General features: G+C 42.5%; 1 protein-coding gene across 3 annotated transcripts in view; it reads right to left on the bottom strand.

Annotated features, from left to right (window-relative positions):
- Positions 1 to 20,061, bottom strand: part of LOC141052124 (leucine-rich repeat and fibronectin type III domain-containing protein 1-like protein) — an 884,877-nt gene that overhangs the window by 105,328 nt on the left and 759,488 nt on the right. For all 3 annotated transcript variants that reach the window (XM_073549344.1, XM_073549346.1, XM_073549345.1), the window contains one exon: positions 17,757 to 19,150. In XM_073549344.1, the coding sequence (XP_073405445.1) occupies positions 17,757 to 19,135 (1,379 nt within the window). In that variant the 5' untranslated portion in view covers positions 19,136 to 19,150. The remainder of the gene's footprint in view (positions 1 to 17,756; positions 19,151 to 20,061) is intronic.

Below are 20,061 nucleotides of genomic sequence, written 5' to 3'. Positions count from 1 at the left end.
AGGTACTGTACAACGCAGCAAAAACTGCTGCGGATCCGCAGGGCCAAATCTGCTGCGGATCTGCAGCAGAATCCGCAACATATGCACTCTCTCTCTCTCTCTCTCTAATCCGCACTGCCAAAACGCACCACAACCTGCCTCAAATCTGCTGAACAAATACTAGGAATCCGCAGGAAACTTTCCTCTGCGGTTTCTGCCAGGAGATGCTGATTCTCTGCTGAAAAAGCCACAGACTAATCCGCAACGTGTGCACACACCCTCAAACTATTGGTTGTGGCTGGCACCTTTATGTGGTACGCACGGTAATACGGGCAGTTCAACTCTTCAGACTCTCCCAGAAAGTTTTACCCACAAGTTGGCAAGTATGGCCATTGATAAGCTGGCCATAATTTTTGGTCTACATCTTCATCGGCACAACTCTGTAGGAACAAGATAGTTTGGAACTTGGTTTAACATAAGTTTGGTGTAGTCAGATATAGGAGAGATGAAATTCTACAAGACCCATACTTCTATATTACCATTACTAAAGGTCTGGAATGGAAGAAACTATAAGTGTAGATCTCTAGTAGCCATTGCTGTGTGCCCACAACTACATTGACTTGCACCTGCAATGTGGTGCAAAACCCTTAGGGTGAGTTTTCACGTTGTGTATTACATCCGGATTAGCTGTAGGCTGAACGCTACGTACAGCCGCAGCGTTTAATCCGCAGCATCCAGATGTTACCGCATAGTGGAGGGGATTTTATGAAATACCATCTCCACTATGCATCTTAATACGCGGATGACACACCGGCGAAACCGGACACGCGGCACGTCTTTTTAGAACGCAGCATGTATGTTTACCTTGCGGAGACGCTCAGTCTCCGCAAGGTAAACAGCCTACTCTATGTATACGATGCGGCAATGAGCACATCCGGAATCACCGCGTGTACAGAAGGGGGCGGGGCTTTGGGCAGAGCAGGGTTTCCGCTCCGTCCAAAGCGCAAGGAATGCGCTATGTGGAAACTCACCCTTAAGGCTTTGGGGGACCTATTGCACGTGCATGTAAACTGAGTTGTGGGAACCTCAACGTGGGACTATACCCTGATAAACACCGCTACCTCATACATTGTAGACTCATCAGAAATACTGAGCCATGTTCATTGACCTTATGAACTGAAAACAGAAGAAGATCATGAATTCATTGACTTGTAGTAATTATCTGCCACTGGCAGCCAGATTTCTGCAATGCGGATCGATAAGAATACATATGTCCTAATGACCAAAAGGCCTAAAACTTTATGAGATGAAGAGGGGGTTAAGTAGGACTTGGAACAAAAGCGCAAGAAAAAACAAAACCTGATTACCGATTCAGTATCACAGAAGTAATCTTGCTGATAAATGATGGGACTATAAGCGGGAAAAGCAAGTTTCCATTCTACAATCGGAGGATTAGCAGGAATCGACGCTCTGAATTATTCATGTCCAGGTGATATGTGTTCTGCAGATATAAACCGGAGCGCTGGTTCTGTTTGCACACGGTATAAAATATACAGATGGTTTGAGAAGGAATGAGATGCTTGGATGGATTCACACAGGGGAATATAAAGAGTGGAGTTAAAGGCGACAGTGAAATAAGTGCCGTTATTATTTCTTCGAAGGTTCCCCCCCGAATTGTGTGAGATTTAGAATATGTTGTGAGTGACGCCTGATAAATTGTGGAAAAAAATTTGACACTAAACCATTGTACAATTCCTGACCTGTTCTAGAGTATCTGCATTATCAAGTTATATAACTATTTAAGCCTAATTTATGTTTTATTTCCGTCAGGATATCCCCTCTAATGTAGACATTCCCTATGTAAACAAAACCTGTCACTCGCCCTAAAAATGTAATTTTTTTCACCTGGTGTAAATGCCGCCGTCCTCCTGAATCCGATGTTGTTTTTCTTTTAATCCTGCGCTGCTCTGTTCCTGAGATGTGGCCACTTCATCTCCACATATAAATCTAGCCAGGTGGGTGTGGTTCTCAAGAAGACGCCCCCAGAGAAGAATTGAGGACCACACCCACATGGCTAAAAAGACTAGCTTTGCATAAAATGGAAAGAGGGCCATATCTCAGAAATGGAGAGATGCAAGAACAAAAAAAAAAATAATGCCAAATTCAGGGGATCAGTGGTATTTTACACCAGGTATAAAAATTACAAATTTACAGTAAGTGAAATTATGTTTATGAAGCTTCTTTATTCTGATACTAAGCTCAAAACCCTCCGTAATGTTTGAGTTCAATTATAAAAGTTTGTCTGACTACAGCCACCACTAGGGGGAGCTAATGAGCTTCTCTTCAAAGGGAATCTGTCAGCAGGATTGTGCACAGTAACCTACAGACAGTGTCAGGCTGGCGGTGTTATACTGATTACAATGATACCTGAGTGATGAAATCTGTCTTCTGGTTGTTGTTTAATCTTTATTTTCAGTGTTCTGCCTCCGACATCTAATTGTTTTCTTATTGTTTGTTTGCATAATTTTGTTGTTTCATACAGGAAATTTGTATAACAGTCTTTATTCATCTGCAGTGTTTTGGCTCCCTCTAGCGGCCAGAGTCATGTTCTCAGTCCTATTTTTCTGTATTTTCCATTTTCTATGTCTGAATCTCATCCCTTCTTTTGCAATGCATTATGGTTAGCTCAGCCTCCATCTTCCTCCTTTTTCCTTCAGCCTGTATCCAAGCAGGAGCTCATCTATTGCTGTCCCCTTGCGATTGCATTGCCGGTATGTGTTTATGCTCTTTATAGTTAACTCCTGCCCTAATATTAGCCTGGTTTAGTCAGTCCTGCTCCCTGGTCAGTTCTAGCTTGTAACCTTCATGCACTATGTATAACATGTATAATGTGTATATCTGCTGTACCCTGTACTGATTGTATGTACTATGATTGCTTACAGTTTCACCACGCCAGTGTACTATCAAGTCTAATAAAAGCACAGACAACCACAGTCTCCTTATTGGACCCCAGTATAGCGGTTTAGCTGTCTGTATAAGCTGCAATGAGTCTGCCTCATTTAGTGAGGACAGAACATTCAGTTTAGAGTTAATGATATGCCTGTGCTCCGGGGCGTCCTGTGGGTGGGGGTGTCTTCAGGTGATGCTCTGATTAGGTATTCATCAGTATGGCTTCTGACAGGGAACTGATCCCTCAGTGATCTGCCCTCTAATTTACATAATGAATATTATATATATATTTTGAAAAAAAAATCCCCTTCTGCAACCAGGCCCCTGCACTGCACCATGATCACATATATAATATGTATGTAAGTAATTTCTTTGATGTTATCCTTAAATTCCTAAAAAAAAAAATGTTGAAAATGGCACCAGCCACGCCTGTGCAGTAGCAGCTATCGTCGATCGCTGCACTGCACTGTATGGATTGCAGATAGCTGCTACTGCGGAGGTGCGACCAGCGCCATTTTCAAACTGAGGTTTTTTGTTTTTTTTTTTAGGAATTTAAGGATAACATCAAAGAAATGAGATACATACACATTATATATGCTATCAGCCTGCAACGTAAGCGCCACCACCGGCAGAAGGGGATTTTTTTTGTTCAAGATCTATCTATAATATTCATGATGTAAACTAGGGGGCAGCTGACAAGATTTAATTATTACATTTAATGTATTGCCCATAGTAAGCCTCCTAAGCTCATCCTCATTTTTGCTGCAGTGTACCAGATATATTCTCTACAAATTTCACATGTATATTAACATTTTTACTTTGGAGGATCACTCAAGTGTACATATATTTCTCCAAAAGTATACACATGTAAGGGGGTACAAAGACTGATACATGCCCTTACCCCTTAAAGTAGAGTATAAGGTTCTACTGCTATATGTATGTGCTGCCTTTATGCTTAGAGCAATGTGTGTGTATATATATATATATATATATATATATATACATATATATGTGCTCATGTCTTTCTACTATGTACATATTCTTTTGGCAATGTATGTTGTGCTTTAAGTTAGGGAAAGTGTGGTACCCCTAATCGGACACTAGATGGGGCACACTAGTGTACATAGTTACTTAGGAGGAGCTAGCCATGTGAAGAGAGAAGTGTCTTCCTGTTGTTAGGCAGTAGGGCCCAGGTGCCCGTATAGGGTGGTTAGCTCCGCAACTTTAAGGCAGAGTGCCCAGCCATCCAGAGTCCGGATGGACAGAAGTTCAGCTGAAGTAGCAGCGTAACCGCAGTGTGACGTAGAGGCAGAAGAAGAGGTTGCAGGTCGCTCAACATGTGGCAGATCATCGCATGGGCTGATGCCCTCAGATCCGGGGCAAAACGGCAGAGGGAACTCCCAAGCGCAGAGAGTCTGGACAGGAGGAGGACGGGAGGACGCTGCATCACCGCAAGCGGTGGTACGACCCAGGCACGTACTGAGGGATGTAGAAGGAAGTGCAGAGAGGGTGGAGAATGTGGACTGTATGGAACTCAATGCTGAAAAGGATGTGCTGCGAAAACAAGAAAGTAAAGTGTTACGTTTTAAGTTTGAAATGGACTCTGTCTCTTTATGTGCAACAACGGCAGCCGTGGAAATTCAGCCAGCCTGATGGGACCCTGACGGTGCAGAAGGTGAAGCAGAAGGTATGCTGCAGAGGGGACACTATATTCATGTGATGGGAGAACAGGGCATGACAAAGTACACACTCTCAGCCATGACTATGGCCCTGGCGCTCCCTCACACACAGACAGAAGAGGCCACTATGCAAGAATAGTATATGGGTCCTGTGCAGTCCAACAGCTCACTATAATGCACAATTCCTCCTGTTTTGGAAATAGTAGTGGTCCTCTTACTTCTTGGGCACCTGGGCGGCTGTACAGGTTACACCCATAGTATGTCCGCCTCTAGATTTTTCAGTAGCAAATAGAAGAACAGATAAGCTAAGCTTGTTAATGGGGTGTCCAAACTTTGGATATTTTCTGGTTATGTATGAGATATGCCATATACAGTATGTATAAAACACAGGAGACACAATTATGGGGGAGAACAGGAGTGTTCCGATTACCACCCTGCTATCAAAAGTGGCCATATGATAAACATGTTCTGGAGTAGACTATGTGGAGACAGGGGCTCACATATTCACTGCTCCTTACATTAAAGACAATTTATCAGAAGGTTTTTGTACTGTAATCTGACAGCAGCATGATGTAGGGACAGAGACACTGATTCCAGCGATGTGTCCCTTAGTTTTCTGGGCGCAACAATTGCTATACAATCAAAGTTTTCTCTGCTGCAGATCTAGCAGAGTTCAAATGCTGAGCTGTGCATAACCCCGCCCACACCACTGATTGGCAGTGTACACTGTGTATAGGCATAAAGCTGCCAGTCAGTGGTGGGGGTGTGGTTACACAGAGCATTGACTAGGAAGCATGAGACATCTAGTCCTGTAGTGATAATCTCCTGCTGATCAATCACTGATTTTAATAATTCAGCAAGACACAGCCTAGTAAGTTTCACATCCCTGGAATCAGGCTCTCTGCCCCTATATCTTGCTGCTCTCAGCTATTCCCAATATAACAAGTTATCTCCAATCCATAGGATAGGTTAAAACTTGCAGATCATTGAAGGTCCTACCCCAGTGATGAACCCCAAGATTGGGGCTTTGAAGTCCTATTGACAATGAATACAGGAGAGGTAAAAAATGTACACATCTGCTCTATTCAAGATGGTGCTGTAGAATCCCGATCATGGTATCATTGGTGGTCGGACCATCAACGATCATCAAGTTAAACCCAATAGGGTACCTTTATACCACATAAGAAAACACTGGGGTCCCAGTACAGATGTTGCATTAGGGCCCATGAACTTTACATAATGTCTGTGATCCTTGGTCCTAATGTGTCTGGTGCTTCTCTTAAGACCCCGTCACACTAAGCGATATCGCTAGCAATATCGCTATAACGTCACAGCAGCGATATTACTAGCGATATCGCTGTGTCTGATACTTACCTCCGACCGGCTCCCCCGCTGGTTATCGCTGATCGCGCGAGAACGTCCTGGACCGTTTCTCGTCGTCAGCTTCCTGCTGGGCTTCCTGCTGTGACGACGAGCGACGCGTGGAGCCGGGCGGGAGGACGTCTTCATCGCCTAGTGTGACAGGTAAGTAGCGTCCCCCATCCCCAGCGATGTCGCTAGTGAGATCTGCCTGTGTGGCAGCTCACTAGCGACCACTTAGCGATGTACCAGCGATCCTGACCGCGTCATATCGCTGGTCGGGATCGCTGGTGCATCGTTAAGTGTGATGGTACCTTTACACCGTCCGCTACTCAGGACATCAATGGCTTCTGTTCTTACAGACTTCTGACTTCAAGCAGAACCAGAACTTTTGTGAATTTAATGAGAAAGGAGACGGCGGATGTTGTGGGAATTAGCAATAAGACGGTAAAGTGACAAGACATTAGCATTTATATTCTGTAGGAATATTTGCCTCTGTGAACTCTTGGGAGTATTTAATAATGTCGGGTTCGGAGCAAATCATTTATGGAGTGTTTTTTTTTATCCTGTTTTTAAATTGCAAATAAAGAGAAAATGTAAAATAATAATAATGCATATTCTGCAAATTTATCACAGAAGATTCTCCAAAAATACTCAAGACCTACAGATGCATATAATATTATTCAGCATTTGTGGACAGTGAGGACAGCCATAAAATAAATTCACATATTTAAAGCCACAAGCAAATAATCAGATGTCCGAATTCATTGATCCATGCACAGTCCACGATTTCAGGACTCCAGGCCCAAACTCCTCAGGGTCATATGACCGTACATCAGGGTCTGTATAAGGACCGTGAGACTCGGTCGTTTATAAGAAAATTTCATTTCTGATCAATGAATGAACAAAAGTATGCTATATGGGGACAGAACGAACATATTACCATTGATTTGATCCCTATATATTTTGTATCGGCCTGGGTTAAAGGAACTTTAAAAGGGGTTTTCTACTTTTAGAAAAGTGGACGCCAAAGCTTTTCAGTCATGTAACATATCAGGATCTCATAGTAGTCTCCTTTCCCATGTGCAACGCCAATTTTCAGCCACTGCTTGGGCCTCTGTGGTTCAACTGCATCGGTGTTGTCACCTGGACAGTGCACATCACTGAGCTCAGCAGCCAAGCCGTTGAGCTCAGTGATTGTCTGCAGCGGTGATTCGAGTTGTTGATGTGAAATCACCACCACAGTCAAAGCACTAAGCTCAGAGCAGTGGCGGAGAGCCCGCACTGGACCCAAAGAGGGTGAGTACTATTTGATTTTGCAATAATTATTTCAGGAAATGTTTGAGGTCCACTTTTCTAAAACTTGAAAACCCCTTTAAGCCAGTGCTATCTCAAACACAAATTATGGGCAAACATCTGTCCTTTTAAGTCTACTGACACCCCCAAACTGTGAAGACAGACATTTTTATGTTACCTTTATCATTAGTTTCTTTGATTCCTGAATAGTTGGAGGCGAACCTTAAATCCTTAAATCTTGTTTTCGGGCATATTCTTATTTTAGTGTGCAGCTTTTTAAAGGATAGGATGTGTTTTTGTGATTTATCGTATTTTTGTACTTTGGCGTCTTCCTAAATGATTAAACGATTGTTAATTTTTCTTTTCCTAATTCTAGCTTATTCTCAAAATAGTTATTAAATAAGTGAAACTATCGGAAAATAAATCAATATTAAAATGAGCCTTATCCTCTCCGAGAATTACATTCTCACGAGTGGCGATTTATATCTACTCTCCACTTCTTTTTTTTTGTCAATCCATTAGAGGAATGAAGTCATATACAGTAATCTGTTGACGATAATTATATTACAAGTGAAATGAGACTAATTTAGTCTTGATCCCTCTTAGCTTTAGGCTGCATTAAATGGATTATTGCTTTTCAAAGGAAAAGTGCATTTCAGTTCACTTTTATATGGCCAGGATGGCACCAGTTCCATCCAACGATTAATTTGGCAGCAAGGTTACTGGGGAGTTACTATAAATTCACAGGGGATTGAGAATGAAGCAGACTTGGAAAATATCATATAAGAATCTTGCAATAACCTTGATTTTTATTACATGTTATTCAGGACTTTCTAAACATGGCTGTTTTTCATACAGAAAGCAACCCTTTTATATATTCCCTAATTGATATGTATTTTACAGTATAAAAATGGACACCGATTTGAAGAACCACCATGCAATACAAAGGTTTCCCTTCAGCTTCTACGTCAGTGGAGATATATGGTCCGTAACGGGATTATTTATTTTACTCACTTATATAGCGCCCTAATATTCCACTGTGCTTTACAAAATTATCATCACTGTCACCATTGGGGCCCACAATCTAGATTCCCTATCTGGAGTCTGGGAGGAAACCGGAGAACCCAGAAGAAACCCACACAAACAAGGAGAGAACATAGAAACTCCATGAAGATGTTGTCCTAGGTGGGATTTGAACCCAGGACCCCAGTTTCACTCATGGTAGCTGATCACCAATTGTTGTTGAGATTGGACCCATAGTGATTAGATCTTGAAGTTTCTTAAAAGATCTAATAGAGAAATCCTACAATCATGAAAGAACCCACGAGAGACAAACTGTAATGGGAAGTGGTGTGCTTCAAAGTCAACTATAAAATCATATTTGCCAACCCTCCAAGAACATGTACGAGGCTCCTGGAAAAGGGAGAGACCTTCCAGAAGAATTGGCAAATCTCCTAAAAGCTACTGAAACATTCTAAAAACCAGTGCTTCCAGAAAGTTTCCTAGGGGTGTCTTGACAATGCTCCATTATCAGCACTGGTGTTCATATACCTAGTTAGGCACAACATGCCGATGATTTCTTTGTGTATGAGCAGCTTGTGACTACACCCACACAGCAACATGTCATAAGAAAATGAGATCTGACATTTTGGATCTCAACATGCACCATCCTTTGTTGTGGAGGGACATAAACTGAAGCCAGAGGACTCTGGCAGCAGCTTGTTCCCCTCTCCCCATTGAAATAAACATACATGCCCAGCCAAACTCTCTAGATGGCTGTTACATCAGAGCCATGATGGCTTTTGTACCTCCAATCCTTGGCCCCAGTACATCATTAATATGTTTTGTAAATTGTCCGATGAAAGTATGTGCTTGGATATATTGTGGGCTAGATTCAACAAGGCTTGATGAGGTGTATTGAAGTCAGACGCTCCTGATTCATTAAGAGGCCTCTGTGTACCACGCAAAAAATCTTGGAGTTAGAGTGAAATTTTCGGGAGTAAGGAATGCCATAGCGCATCATGGATTTGGATACACAAACAACAAAAATTCTTATGTGTAGCTTCAGCCTCCAGGCCTTTCATTCACCCAAAGGCTCTGCCAAAGGCCACACTTGGGGTGCCATCTTTACACAAGCAAGTTTCCACCAAAATAAGCAAGGTTTTTCTAGCCTAAGGAAAAACAAAACTTAACATATAGCACAGTCCGTATTGTTACGGGGATCCACCCATTCAGAAAAAAAAACAACAACTAGTTCAGCTTCTTTGTCAGGACACATAGCACTGGAGTTCCACTCTCCAGGCCTACGTAACACTGAATGCCTCAAAAGGCCTACTATTTACATCCTAGACCACACCCTGCGGTGGAGATAAGGTGGATAACCTCTCATCTGCTCTGTGGTTGGTCTCAAAAGCACAGCACTTACATTGGTTGATTAACCCCTCTCAACACATAGTGCGCTGGAGCAAATTTCTAGATTTCAAATCACGGAAATTAATAGACTCAGTGAAATATATCTTCCCTCTTTGCCAGTGACTTTGTCATAGATTGATTCTGCTTTATGCCTATACAGATGTCATATATTAAATATCTCCATTTGAGGTAAAGCCTCCGATGTGATGTGAACAGAGCCATAATATAGATGCTGAAATAAAGTCTCTGGGTTCCCAAACTGTACAATGTGTACCTTTATTGGGTAAAAGTGTGTGTGTGTGTATAACACTGAGCTCATGTTTTACAGTGTATGATGATAGTCTTAGGGGGTACTCATTTTTAAGGTATGATGTACTTGGCTTTAAGACATTGCGAAACACTGGTGTAGTCTGTTCTATAAAAAAAGTTATCCCAGAAACCACAGCCCTATTGGAAAAAACATAAATATATTCCGTTATTGGAAGCGATGATACTAGTGTGAACAGGACCATATTTCTTTCACTGGTATAATGCTGTATAGCTCCCCCATTGGCCACATTATGCGATAATTTTGAAACACATTTTTTATGGATCTATGGTGCATAAAGCTCATATTTACACTATCAATATCTCGCACTGACATTAAGTACGTCGATGACACATATTTGCAGCTCACCTGGCGAGTCAGCAACGTCTTCTGTCGAATCAAGGTTAATTTGTTTAAATAATGCGCGGCATGCAGGATTAAACCCATTAAAACCCCGTACAACGGCAGAAATATGGAGACATCACAGGAGTGTTTTTACTCTATTCAATACGTGCAAAAAAATCTATATCTGCAGTGAATTCATTGTGGGAATAAAGAGAGGATTTATGAATTTGGTGTTTGAAAGGACTATTATATTACGCAGAATTAAGAGTCGGTGTATTTGAAGGATAATTCAGCCTCTGGAGCGATGGAACTTGAATGTCTCAATTAGCTGAATGCTATGAGATGGAAAATATCGTTACCGAAGACTCGGAGGTTTTTCTTTTCCATTTTCTCTTGTTTATTAAAAAAGGGGGGTTCATAAAGTTCTGAATAAAAGAGGCGCAAGCACATTCATCTTGATAATGCTTTTTAATGTTAATCTCTCAGCTCTTTTCTAAAGGACTGCTCAGTGGTGCAATTGTCCCATTTTAGCAAGGTCTATCTGCTTTCTGAGGTTGTAATACCAATAATAATGATATTAATATTATTTATAGTAAATACATGAACTGGGCAGCTTTTCGGTGTGGCAAACTAGGCAATAGCTTAGGGCCCCCATCTGCAAGGAAAAATAGAGTATATCTTTGTGCCGTGTCCCTTATCTGCAAGGAGGCAGACAATGGAGCAACCTGCATTTACCATCCACCCATGACCAACGGGAAATGCAAATTTAACCTATTATAAGCAAAATTCTATGAAAACAATGAGTTTTGGTACCAACCTTGTTTATTGCCCCTGGCACTCTACAGTTTAAGCTACCAGCATGGCTTCCATTCCTATAAGAGCAATGAAAGGTATGACAGATCCTAAAGTAAACAAATCCTGCGGGATCGCATTGGCTTATAGCAGGTTTATTAGGTTTCCATTGGGGAAGCAATATTTTTTTTTTTACAATAAGCATAGCATTGCTTATTTCGGGAACTAAACATTGGACCCAAGATAGAGCAGAACTGTCAGGAACACCGCACTGCACTTGCTCACTGAGCCAGTGCGCATGTCCTGAGTACAAAAGATACCTGTGGAGCGGGCAGCAGCGGTGAAGATGCGTGCTTCAGACTAACAGGGCCTGAAGCACGTGACTGCTGGGGGCGTGGCCTAAGCTCCACAGAGCTAGGAGCTGAAGTAAAACTCCTAGAAAGGTAACTACGGGACAAGTTACCAAGGGGCATAGGCAGAGATGTAAACCAGTTTAAGCCGGGGTCAAAGCACAAGATAGCAATACAGTACCAAAGGGTTAGACAGAGCGGGTAGTCAGGACGTAGCAATAGATCAGAAAACCAGAACGGGCAATAGACGGTACAATAGGGATAAACTGTAACGGAGTAACGTTAGCCAAGCCAGGAGGTCGGAACCGGAGAAGACGATAGTACCAAAACGTCAGACAGAGAACAGAGTGAGGGAACAGGCCGGGTCATACATGGGAAGCAAACAAGCAGCGCAGTATACACGCACACCAGGAGTCAGACACATAGCCAGATTAACAGTATAGCTGACAGGGAATCCTAGTCTGGAGTGAGTATAAATACCACTCCCAGATCCAAAGAGAGGCCGGCAAAAGTTAACCCTGCGAGAACAGGACATTAACCATGTCCTAACCATGACAAGAACCCAGCGGTAGTGTGAGTACTGTTTCATTTGATTGTCGCTCACCAGGATTGTCTTCTAATAACTCAATAGTTGAGCTGTGTGTTGGCCCCTTTGCTTTATTGATTCATCCAACCTCTCCCCTCTGTTGGATAAAATGTGGACCATTGTCCTGTAGCATGCACTCATCCCCAATGATCCCAGTTAACACCTCCATATTCGTGGATGGTGCATAACTGCATCCTGCCTCTCTCCGGGCTGCATTTTCTGAAGGTTCCCACCCACTCATGATTTACTCTTTGTTTGCATTGTAATTTAACTATACTTTTACGGTTTTGTTAAAAAGCCTTGTTTTGATAAATTGTCAAATAAGAGAGAAACACGAGAGTTGCCAAAAAATCCTAAGACTGGATATGCTTTAATGGGATCTTTATTGATACAGCGCATTTTGGAATCGGGTGGACTTTTTCAGGTTTTGAGAATTGATTCTAACAACCTCAAAGCTCACCTATGACCTCAAGTTGGGCAGCCAACTTTCTCATATGTGTCTTTATATACTTGGTCGGTCTTCATATATTTTTATTGGTGTTTGCCCAATGAAGGGACGGATTGCCCCCGTGTTTTATGTGTGCCACCATAATAAACTACCTTGTAATATGTTTGAGCCCATTTTCTTCTTGCATCTCTCGCTTTCATCTTTACTCGCATTGTGATGGCCATTTTGGAAAAAAATGTATTTAGCTGTCATCAAATAATTGTTTGTTCAACCAATCATCCTACTTTTATCTAATGTGTATGGCAACCTTGAAGGGGGTTTCCAATTTTAGAAAAGTGGACCCCAAACATTTTTTCTCTACTGTAAAAAAAACTGAGATAGTAACAAACTCTGGTAGATGCTCCGCCACTGCTCTCAGTGTCTTGGCTGCAGCGGTGAAGTCATGTTGGGAGCATGCGTCCCTGCTGCAGCCAATCACCCTTAAAAAGAGGGTGTCTACATTAGAGAACTTTGCTGTCTTTGAGTCTCGGCTACTAATCATAGCACAATGAAAGTACAATATTTCGAATGAAGGGGCTAGTGAAGAGCCCTAGGCATTTGCCAAATTTTTCGTACCTATAATAACCCCGACGTTTAAACTTGGTTGATTATTAATTATAACTAAAGTTTGTGTGAATCAAATTGCAGGACCTGGTCTGAGCTGCTAGATGGGAGACCTGAGAATCACTTCCTACCTGAAAGCATCCGTGGCTCTTCTTTTGATTAGCCGACCCATGTGCGCTACACCACAACAATGATCATGCCCCAGGCCCAGCTAATCAAAAGTAGAGCTGCTGATGTCAAGAGGTAGGAGGCGGTTCTCAGGGCTCCCATCCAGCGGCCTCAAATTACGGGTCTGGGTCCTGCAAATTGACAGACACACACTCTAATTACAAATGACATTCATTCAAAAGCTAAAAACAACAGCAATCTCTTTTCTTTTTGTCCCCCTTCTCCAAGAGCTATAATATAAACTGATAAACTGATAAGGACGGCGGAACGCACTAAATAAATAAATAATAATAAGTGCGTTCGCCGCCCGGGGTCCACCGCGCAGTAGGTGCTACACCGCTGCTAGCTAATGGCAGATGCGCTATATGGCGGTATAACGCATGCGGGTTGAACGTCACCCGTTGTGCGCGGAGCATACTCTGTTGAATCACAGAGACACTTTAAACATAGACATGAATACCGTGCCTGTTGACCTCACAGGACTCGGCGGTGTGCACACACGGTAATCGGTGACAGGACTAGGCCCTAGACTCTGGGTCAAAGTCCGTCTTGACCTACCGTGCATGCGGCGTCGCTACCGCGAACGCCCCAACTGCTGCTGACTGCAGCGCGGCGACTAAACTAGCCGCAATACGACAATGCCCAGACAGGACGCTAGCACTGTGATGGAGACCGTGGCCTGTAACGTGCCACTAACTGGCGCTGACTCAAACACTAGTTCCCTGTCCACATACGTAATATCAGAGGGAGGGGAATCATAATGAGTCATTTGCAAGTCCATACATCCATCATCATACACACAGTTAGCATCTAGTGTCTATAATAGCGCATGGCCGAGCGGCCATGCGGGCCTCTTATAGCCGTGTGCTTCCGGGACCTTCCAGATCTCTGAGATGGACCAATCAGATCAGGAGAAAGACCTGAGCACGTGACTCCCGATCTCCACTGGGAGATCGTCTCGTGAGCATGGCCAGAAGCGCGGAGAGAGGACTTAGCCTCTGGAGTGGCTTGCTGCAGAGCAGGCTGCGCTACTATTGCTGGTCCAGAGGTGGAAGCAACAATTAGACCCAGAGAACTGGTCTGAGCAGGGTGTCTGGATCGCTGAGATTGTTGTGCAGGTCCCTGAGTGGTTGGAGGGGAATGGAAGACCGCTGGCTGCATGGCTCTGGATTCCTGCTGTGCAGCTGCAGGAACCTGATGCCTAACAATAAACTGTAAGCTCTACAACATGCTTTATGTGACCTTTGGTATATATATATATATATATATATATATATATATATATATATATTTCAGGTGTAATGATATATGACACAGACTAAGCAAACTGTGGCACTCCAAATCAGCAAAAAACACTTTTGGCATTTGCCCCTTACTACTAGTCGCTGCGCTGAACACATTTATTACTTTTGCTAAGTATTTGAACAATGCAATTCCACACATCTATTTTGCTGGCAATGCCACTAGCTGATAAGCTACTCTCATTTTCTGGCACCAAGTAATAGCTGAAATTCACCAAGTCTGCTTCCAACAATCTCAGAGGCGTTGGAACAAGACAGATCTTCATCCATCTGGAGCTCCTGGATTGATACTACCTGTGCCTGGCCCCTCTTCTCACTGTTTTGGTCCATTATTTGCCTGTGTCATTTATTACTTATGTTTATTACTTGCATGTGGGCTTTATATAGTATTATTAGCAGAGTATACTAGAAATATTGCAAGCTTTTATCTCAGTGAGATATTTCTTACATAAGAGGTGGCGTTTTAGCTAATATGTGCAAAAACAACAGAAAAAAGGCTGCAATGTTTACCTTCCCAGGCCTCCAAACAAATGGCACTATCAAGGTGCAGTGGACCCAAGTGGTTAAGATGGAGGCAACACAGGTGCAGAAATGCCAATGAGACAACCACTCACAACTGGATAGCGTTGGGCAGCCTGCCTGATCGAATAGCATGGATGTCACTAATAGGCTGTTAACCTGTATGCTTTGCATTTCCATTACGCATTTCCATTAGGTGAACAGTGCCCCATACAAGCCTCTATTGTGCATTAATATTCCAAGCAACCACCCCCTCCATGGATTGGTAGGCCATGAGTGGTTGTCTCATCGGTATTTTTGCACCTGTGTTGCCGCCATCTTAACTACATGGGTCTGCTGCATTTGTTTGGAGGCCTGAGAAGGTAAATATCGCTGCTTTTTTTCTGCTGTTTTTGACATTTTGGAGGATTTTTAATTCCTCTTTTTGTGCTTTTACTGTCTAATATATGTGCACCCAGATCCTTCACTCCACAATCAGCAATGATTGTGTGGAAATCTTGCTGGACTATGCATTCACTATGCAGCTGAATATGGCCACCAATTGAAACATAACATTTTCAGGATGAACTGTTGTGTACGTACATAAGGAATAATATTATTTATGGCCATTATGTGACTTGTATCATGCATTCTTTCATAAGTTTTTCTTCCTGTAGGTTTTCTCTCTAATTTTCAGTTGTTTCTGAGCTGATGGGTGGAGACTAGCTGCTACGTTTGCATGCTTTTTGTTTAATTTTCCATTATCTCTAAGCTGGTTGGTAGAGACTAGTTTTCTAATTTTCAGTTTTCTCTGAGTTGGTTGGAGGAGGCTAGTTGCTATAATAGCATGTTCTCCCTCTAATTTTCAGTTGCCTCTGAGCTGGAGGGTGGAGACTACATGCTATGATTGCTTCCTCTAATTTTCAGTTGTCTCTGAGCTTTTGGGTGGAGACTACTTGCTATGATTGCATCCTCCTATTAATTGTCAGTTGTCGCTGATCTTGTAGGTTAAGACTACCTGTCATGAGTTAATGCTCTGTCTCATTTTCAATTGTCTCTAAGCTGGTGGGTGGAGACTAGCTGCAATGATGTCTCCTGTACACAGCACACAGACATGAGGAATTCCCGCTTTCTTGTCTCTATATAACACATGTTCAAAAGCAGAAGCATGGAAGAGCTTATATGGCAGTACAATCCCCGTGTCTCTCTCACTCTGTTCCATGCCCCTCTACTCTCCATAGACGTCAATAGGCAGCTGTAATCTGATCCCTCAATGAGCTGGCAGTCTTCTTACCTTCAGCAAGATGGATTTCGACTAATTTTTGAATAAATTATTAGTTCAGGAGAGAGGCAGTAGAGAGGCACACTCTTCTGATAATACACTATAATACAACGTTTTTCATATCCACTTGGACTTTCACGTTAATTTATGAATGAACTATCCTTTAAGTACTTTTGATTCCAAAAATCTTCCAAAAATTTCACCTGTCCATCAGTTGTCTTATGGTATTGCAGCTCAGCAAACTCACTTCGATAAGGAAGATATGCAATACCAGACACAACCAGTTGACAGGTGTGGTGCTGTTTTTGGAAGAAAGCAGCCCTGTATTTTTCAAAACCCTGTCTTATGAGGAAAGGTTGCAGGATTTGGGAATGTTTAGTTTGCAAAAGAGAAGACTGAGAGGAGACTTAATAACTGTCTACAAATATCTAAAGGGCTGTCACATTGTAGAAGGATCATCGTTATTCTCATTTGCACAAGGAAAGACTAGAAGCAATGGGATGAAACTGAATGGGAGGAGACACAGATTAGATATTAGAAAAAACTTTTTGACAGTTAGAGTGATCAATGAGTGGAACAAGCTGCCACGAGAAGTGGTGAGTTCTCCTTCAATGGAAGTCTTCAAACAGAGGCTGGACAGACATCTGACTGGGATGATTTAGCGAATCCTGCTTTGAGCAGGGGGTTGGACCAGATGGCCCAGGAGGTCCCTTCCAACTCTATGATTCTATGATTCAAAGCCAGACATAACCACAGTCTTTGACAGCCTGAACCTGTTTATGAGGAGCTGTAACATTTCTGAAATATCCCCCTCTTATTCTAAAAGTTGAATATGTTCAGGGTAGTTTGTGAGAGTGCATGGTATCTACAAGTTATACAGTGTTTACTACAACTCAGACCGTGCACCTTGACTCTGAAACATGCACCCTACCTGTACAACACAGATGTCTATTCTGTAAGCAGTTGTGGTCTACAACGTAGCCTACACCACAGACCCCGCCGGTAATTTAATGTATCCCCTTTGTTTAAAGGTTTCTGCAACATTGCACAAAAATGAACAAAGTCTTCATGTTTTGTCATCATAATCAGCTGCTGTAATCATCACATTTATCAGAATTAAACCTCATTTCTGTGATACCTGAGCTACGGTAATTATGATGCTTCAATCCACCTAAGTGTGAACATCACCAGATGTATTGTTTCCGGCTACCATCCTCAGATGCCCCTGCATGTCCTTATATAAACCTTTGATTATGAGGGTGAGCCTATAAACTACCACCCATTAGTTTCACCTCGGTATAAACAGGTCTGACCCTTAGATTCTTAAAATATGTTCTGGTAAAACAGACCAGACTGCAGCAGAACAACACTCCACCGGGTGTAAGGCTCTGGACAGTATTACCTGTAAATGAGGATGTCATCTAATGAGCTGTTGTACTGAATCTGGTACATCCTTATTCCTGGGATGTGACTCTGGGGAGGCCATTGGATGAGTGCCGAGGATGAGGTCAAATCTGCAACCACAACCTTCCTATCGTGCAGAGCTTTTGTTTCGTTGGAAGGAATGCTAGACTTGGCTGGCGTCAGTATATCAGAAGGTCCTGACTCAGTTTCCTTATCGTAGCTGGTGCTGTTAGCAAGATTAGGGAATTGGTTGACTACAAGTTCCACATTTGCTGTAGTTTCTCCTGCAGCATTGGATGCAATGCAAGTAAAACTTCCCCGATCTATGAACCGGGTGTTGAAAATATCCAACGTCCCATTCTCGTACGACATAGTCCTGGTTGTATTAGAAACCAGTTTCCCATCTGGAAATATCCATCTTACATAAGGATCAGGATCACCAACCGCTTTGCACTTTAAGGAGACGCTTTTACCTTCCATTACTTCCTGCCGGGAAGTTCGATGGATTATCATAGGGGGTTCACAAACAAATTCCTCTTCTTTGATAGACCAGAAATATTTGCCCATCAGCTCTGCGGGGGAGGCACACGTTTCTAAATCATCCTCTCTGGTGAGCCGTCTCAGCCACATTAATTCACAGTTGCAATGTAAAGGATTTCCACCAAAGCTAAGCACCAATGAAGTTAAAGGGGAACCTTTCGATTTGGCATATACGGGAATCCTAGAAAATAAAGGGTCTGGTGGGATCTTTTTGAGCTTATTGGAAGTCATATCTAATCTAGCCAATTTATGAAGGTTGGAAAAGATTCCCTCTGGAACATATTCAATGAGATTGTGATCGAGACCTACTGTGTTAACACTGGAAAGCCTCCCGATAGTCTCCCATGGGATGTCTACCAGATTATTGTAAGACAGGTCTAAGTCTTCCACTGTGTCAATAAAGTCATCAAATGATCCCGGAGCAATGTAGTGAAGCTGATTGTTACTCAATATCAAATGTCTAAGATTGATTAATCCTTTAAAATGTTCTTCATTGATAAAAGTTAACCGGTTGCTGTCCAAGTGTAAGGCGTGGAGCCCTTTTAGGTCGAAGAATGCATAAGGCATGATTTGACTAATGGTATTTCGGGAGAGCGTTAAGTGAATGAGGTCCGTCATGTTAGCAAAGTCTTTTTTTCTAAGGGTGGTTATGAAATTGTCCATGAGCCTGAGCTCTGCTGTCCTCCTGTCAATCGTTGGAGGAACAAATAGAAGGCCTGTCTTGGTACAGAGGATGGTGTAGGATGGAGAGACGTTCTGGCAGGAACATCTCTTGGGGCACATCATGGCCTTTACAGATGTGCTTATAATGAGCAGACAAATAGCCAGTCTTTCCATGGTCAGGTGAAGAACCTGCAAATGAAGCATAAAGTGTGTTAGAAACCAATCCATCACATCCAGGGAAGACATTTATACATCCCATGAACCCCATGCAATGAATCATAAGCTAGACAAAGATCTTCATTATATCTTACAAAAAACTGCCTCAGGCAGGACTAACTTTAGCTTGACTAGAGCCCTACGTGGCATTTTCTATTGGTGGTTTGGTAATACTTAAAGTACACTATCTAACAGCTACCCACAGTCCTAGGTGAAGATGTAAAGGGGTGAAGTTCTCCATGAAGAGACCCAGCTAGTGCATGGAGCTTTATGGGAAATACTTCCTGGGTAAAAAAAGTATGCAAATGAGCTCTTCTCCAGAAGACAGAATGTTGTCTCGCTAGTGCTATCTATAGGTAGCCAACCTGTAAGTAAAACTCCGACTCATACAAAGGAACCTTGAAGCAAGACTAGGCATATTGGACAAACGTCCCTCCAGTGTGGTTTGTATAATAGCCCTAGTTTAGCTCTTTTCTGGGTCCAACACTGCCTTAGAGAGTAGATTTAGTTTTGTTTCCTACTGGAGGAGAACAAATTTGGCAACTGTGGCTTTCTTAAAGGAGTGTCCTAGTGACTAAAAATAATTGCTAAAGTCTTAAAACTGGTAAAAAAAAATAATAAAATGATCTATACTCACCTGTACTGATCTCCATGAGTTCTGTTCAGTAGGTTTTTTTGGTCCCTGCTGATCTGCTCTTCTGGGATATTTTCTTGACACACAGAAAAAGACTGGAGATGCCCGTACAGTGGTGATGCACCTTGTCTGAATAAGCATCTCCATTCATTTCCAGTTTGTCAGGGACAGGACTACTTGGGACCAGTTAGGCAACGGAAGTGATCTGTGGGAAATCGGTGAGGGAAAGTTTTTATTTTTGTATTTTCAC

The sequence above is a fragment of the Dendrobates tinctorius genome, unplaced genomic scaffold, assembly GCF_039654945.1.
Source record: "Dendrobates tinctorius isolate UK_male_01 unplaced genomic scaffold, ASM3965494v1 ptg000158l, whole genome shotgun sequence".
Taxonomy (NCBI): Eukaryota; Metazoa; Chordata; class Amphibia; order Anura; family Dendrobatidae; genus Dendrobates; species Dendrobates tinctorius.
Note: the sequence above shows the minus strand (reverse complement) of the source record. Positions and strands in the feature narration are given on the sequence as shown.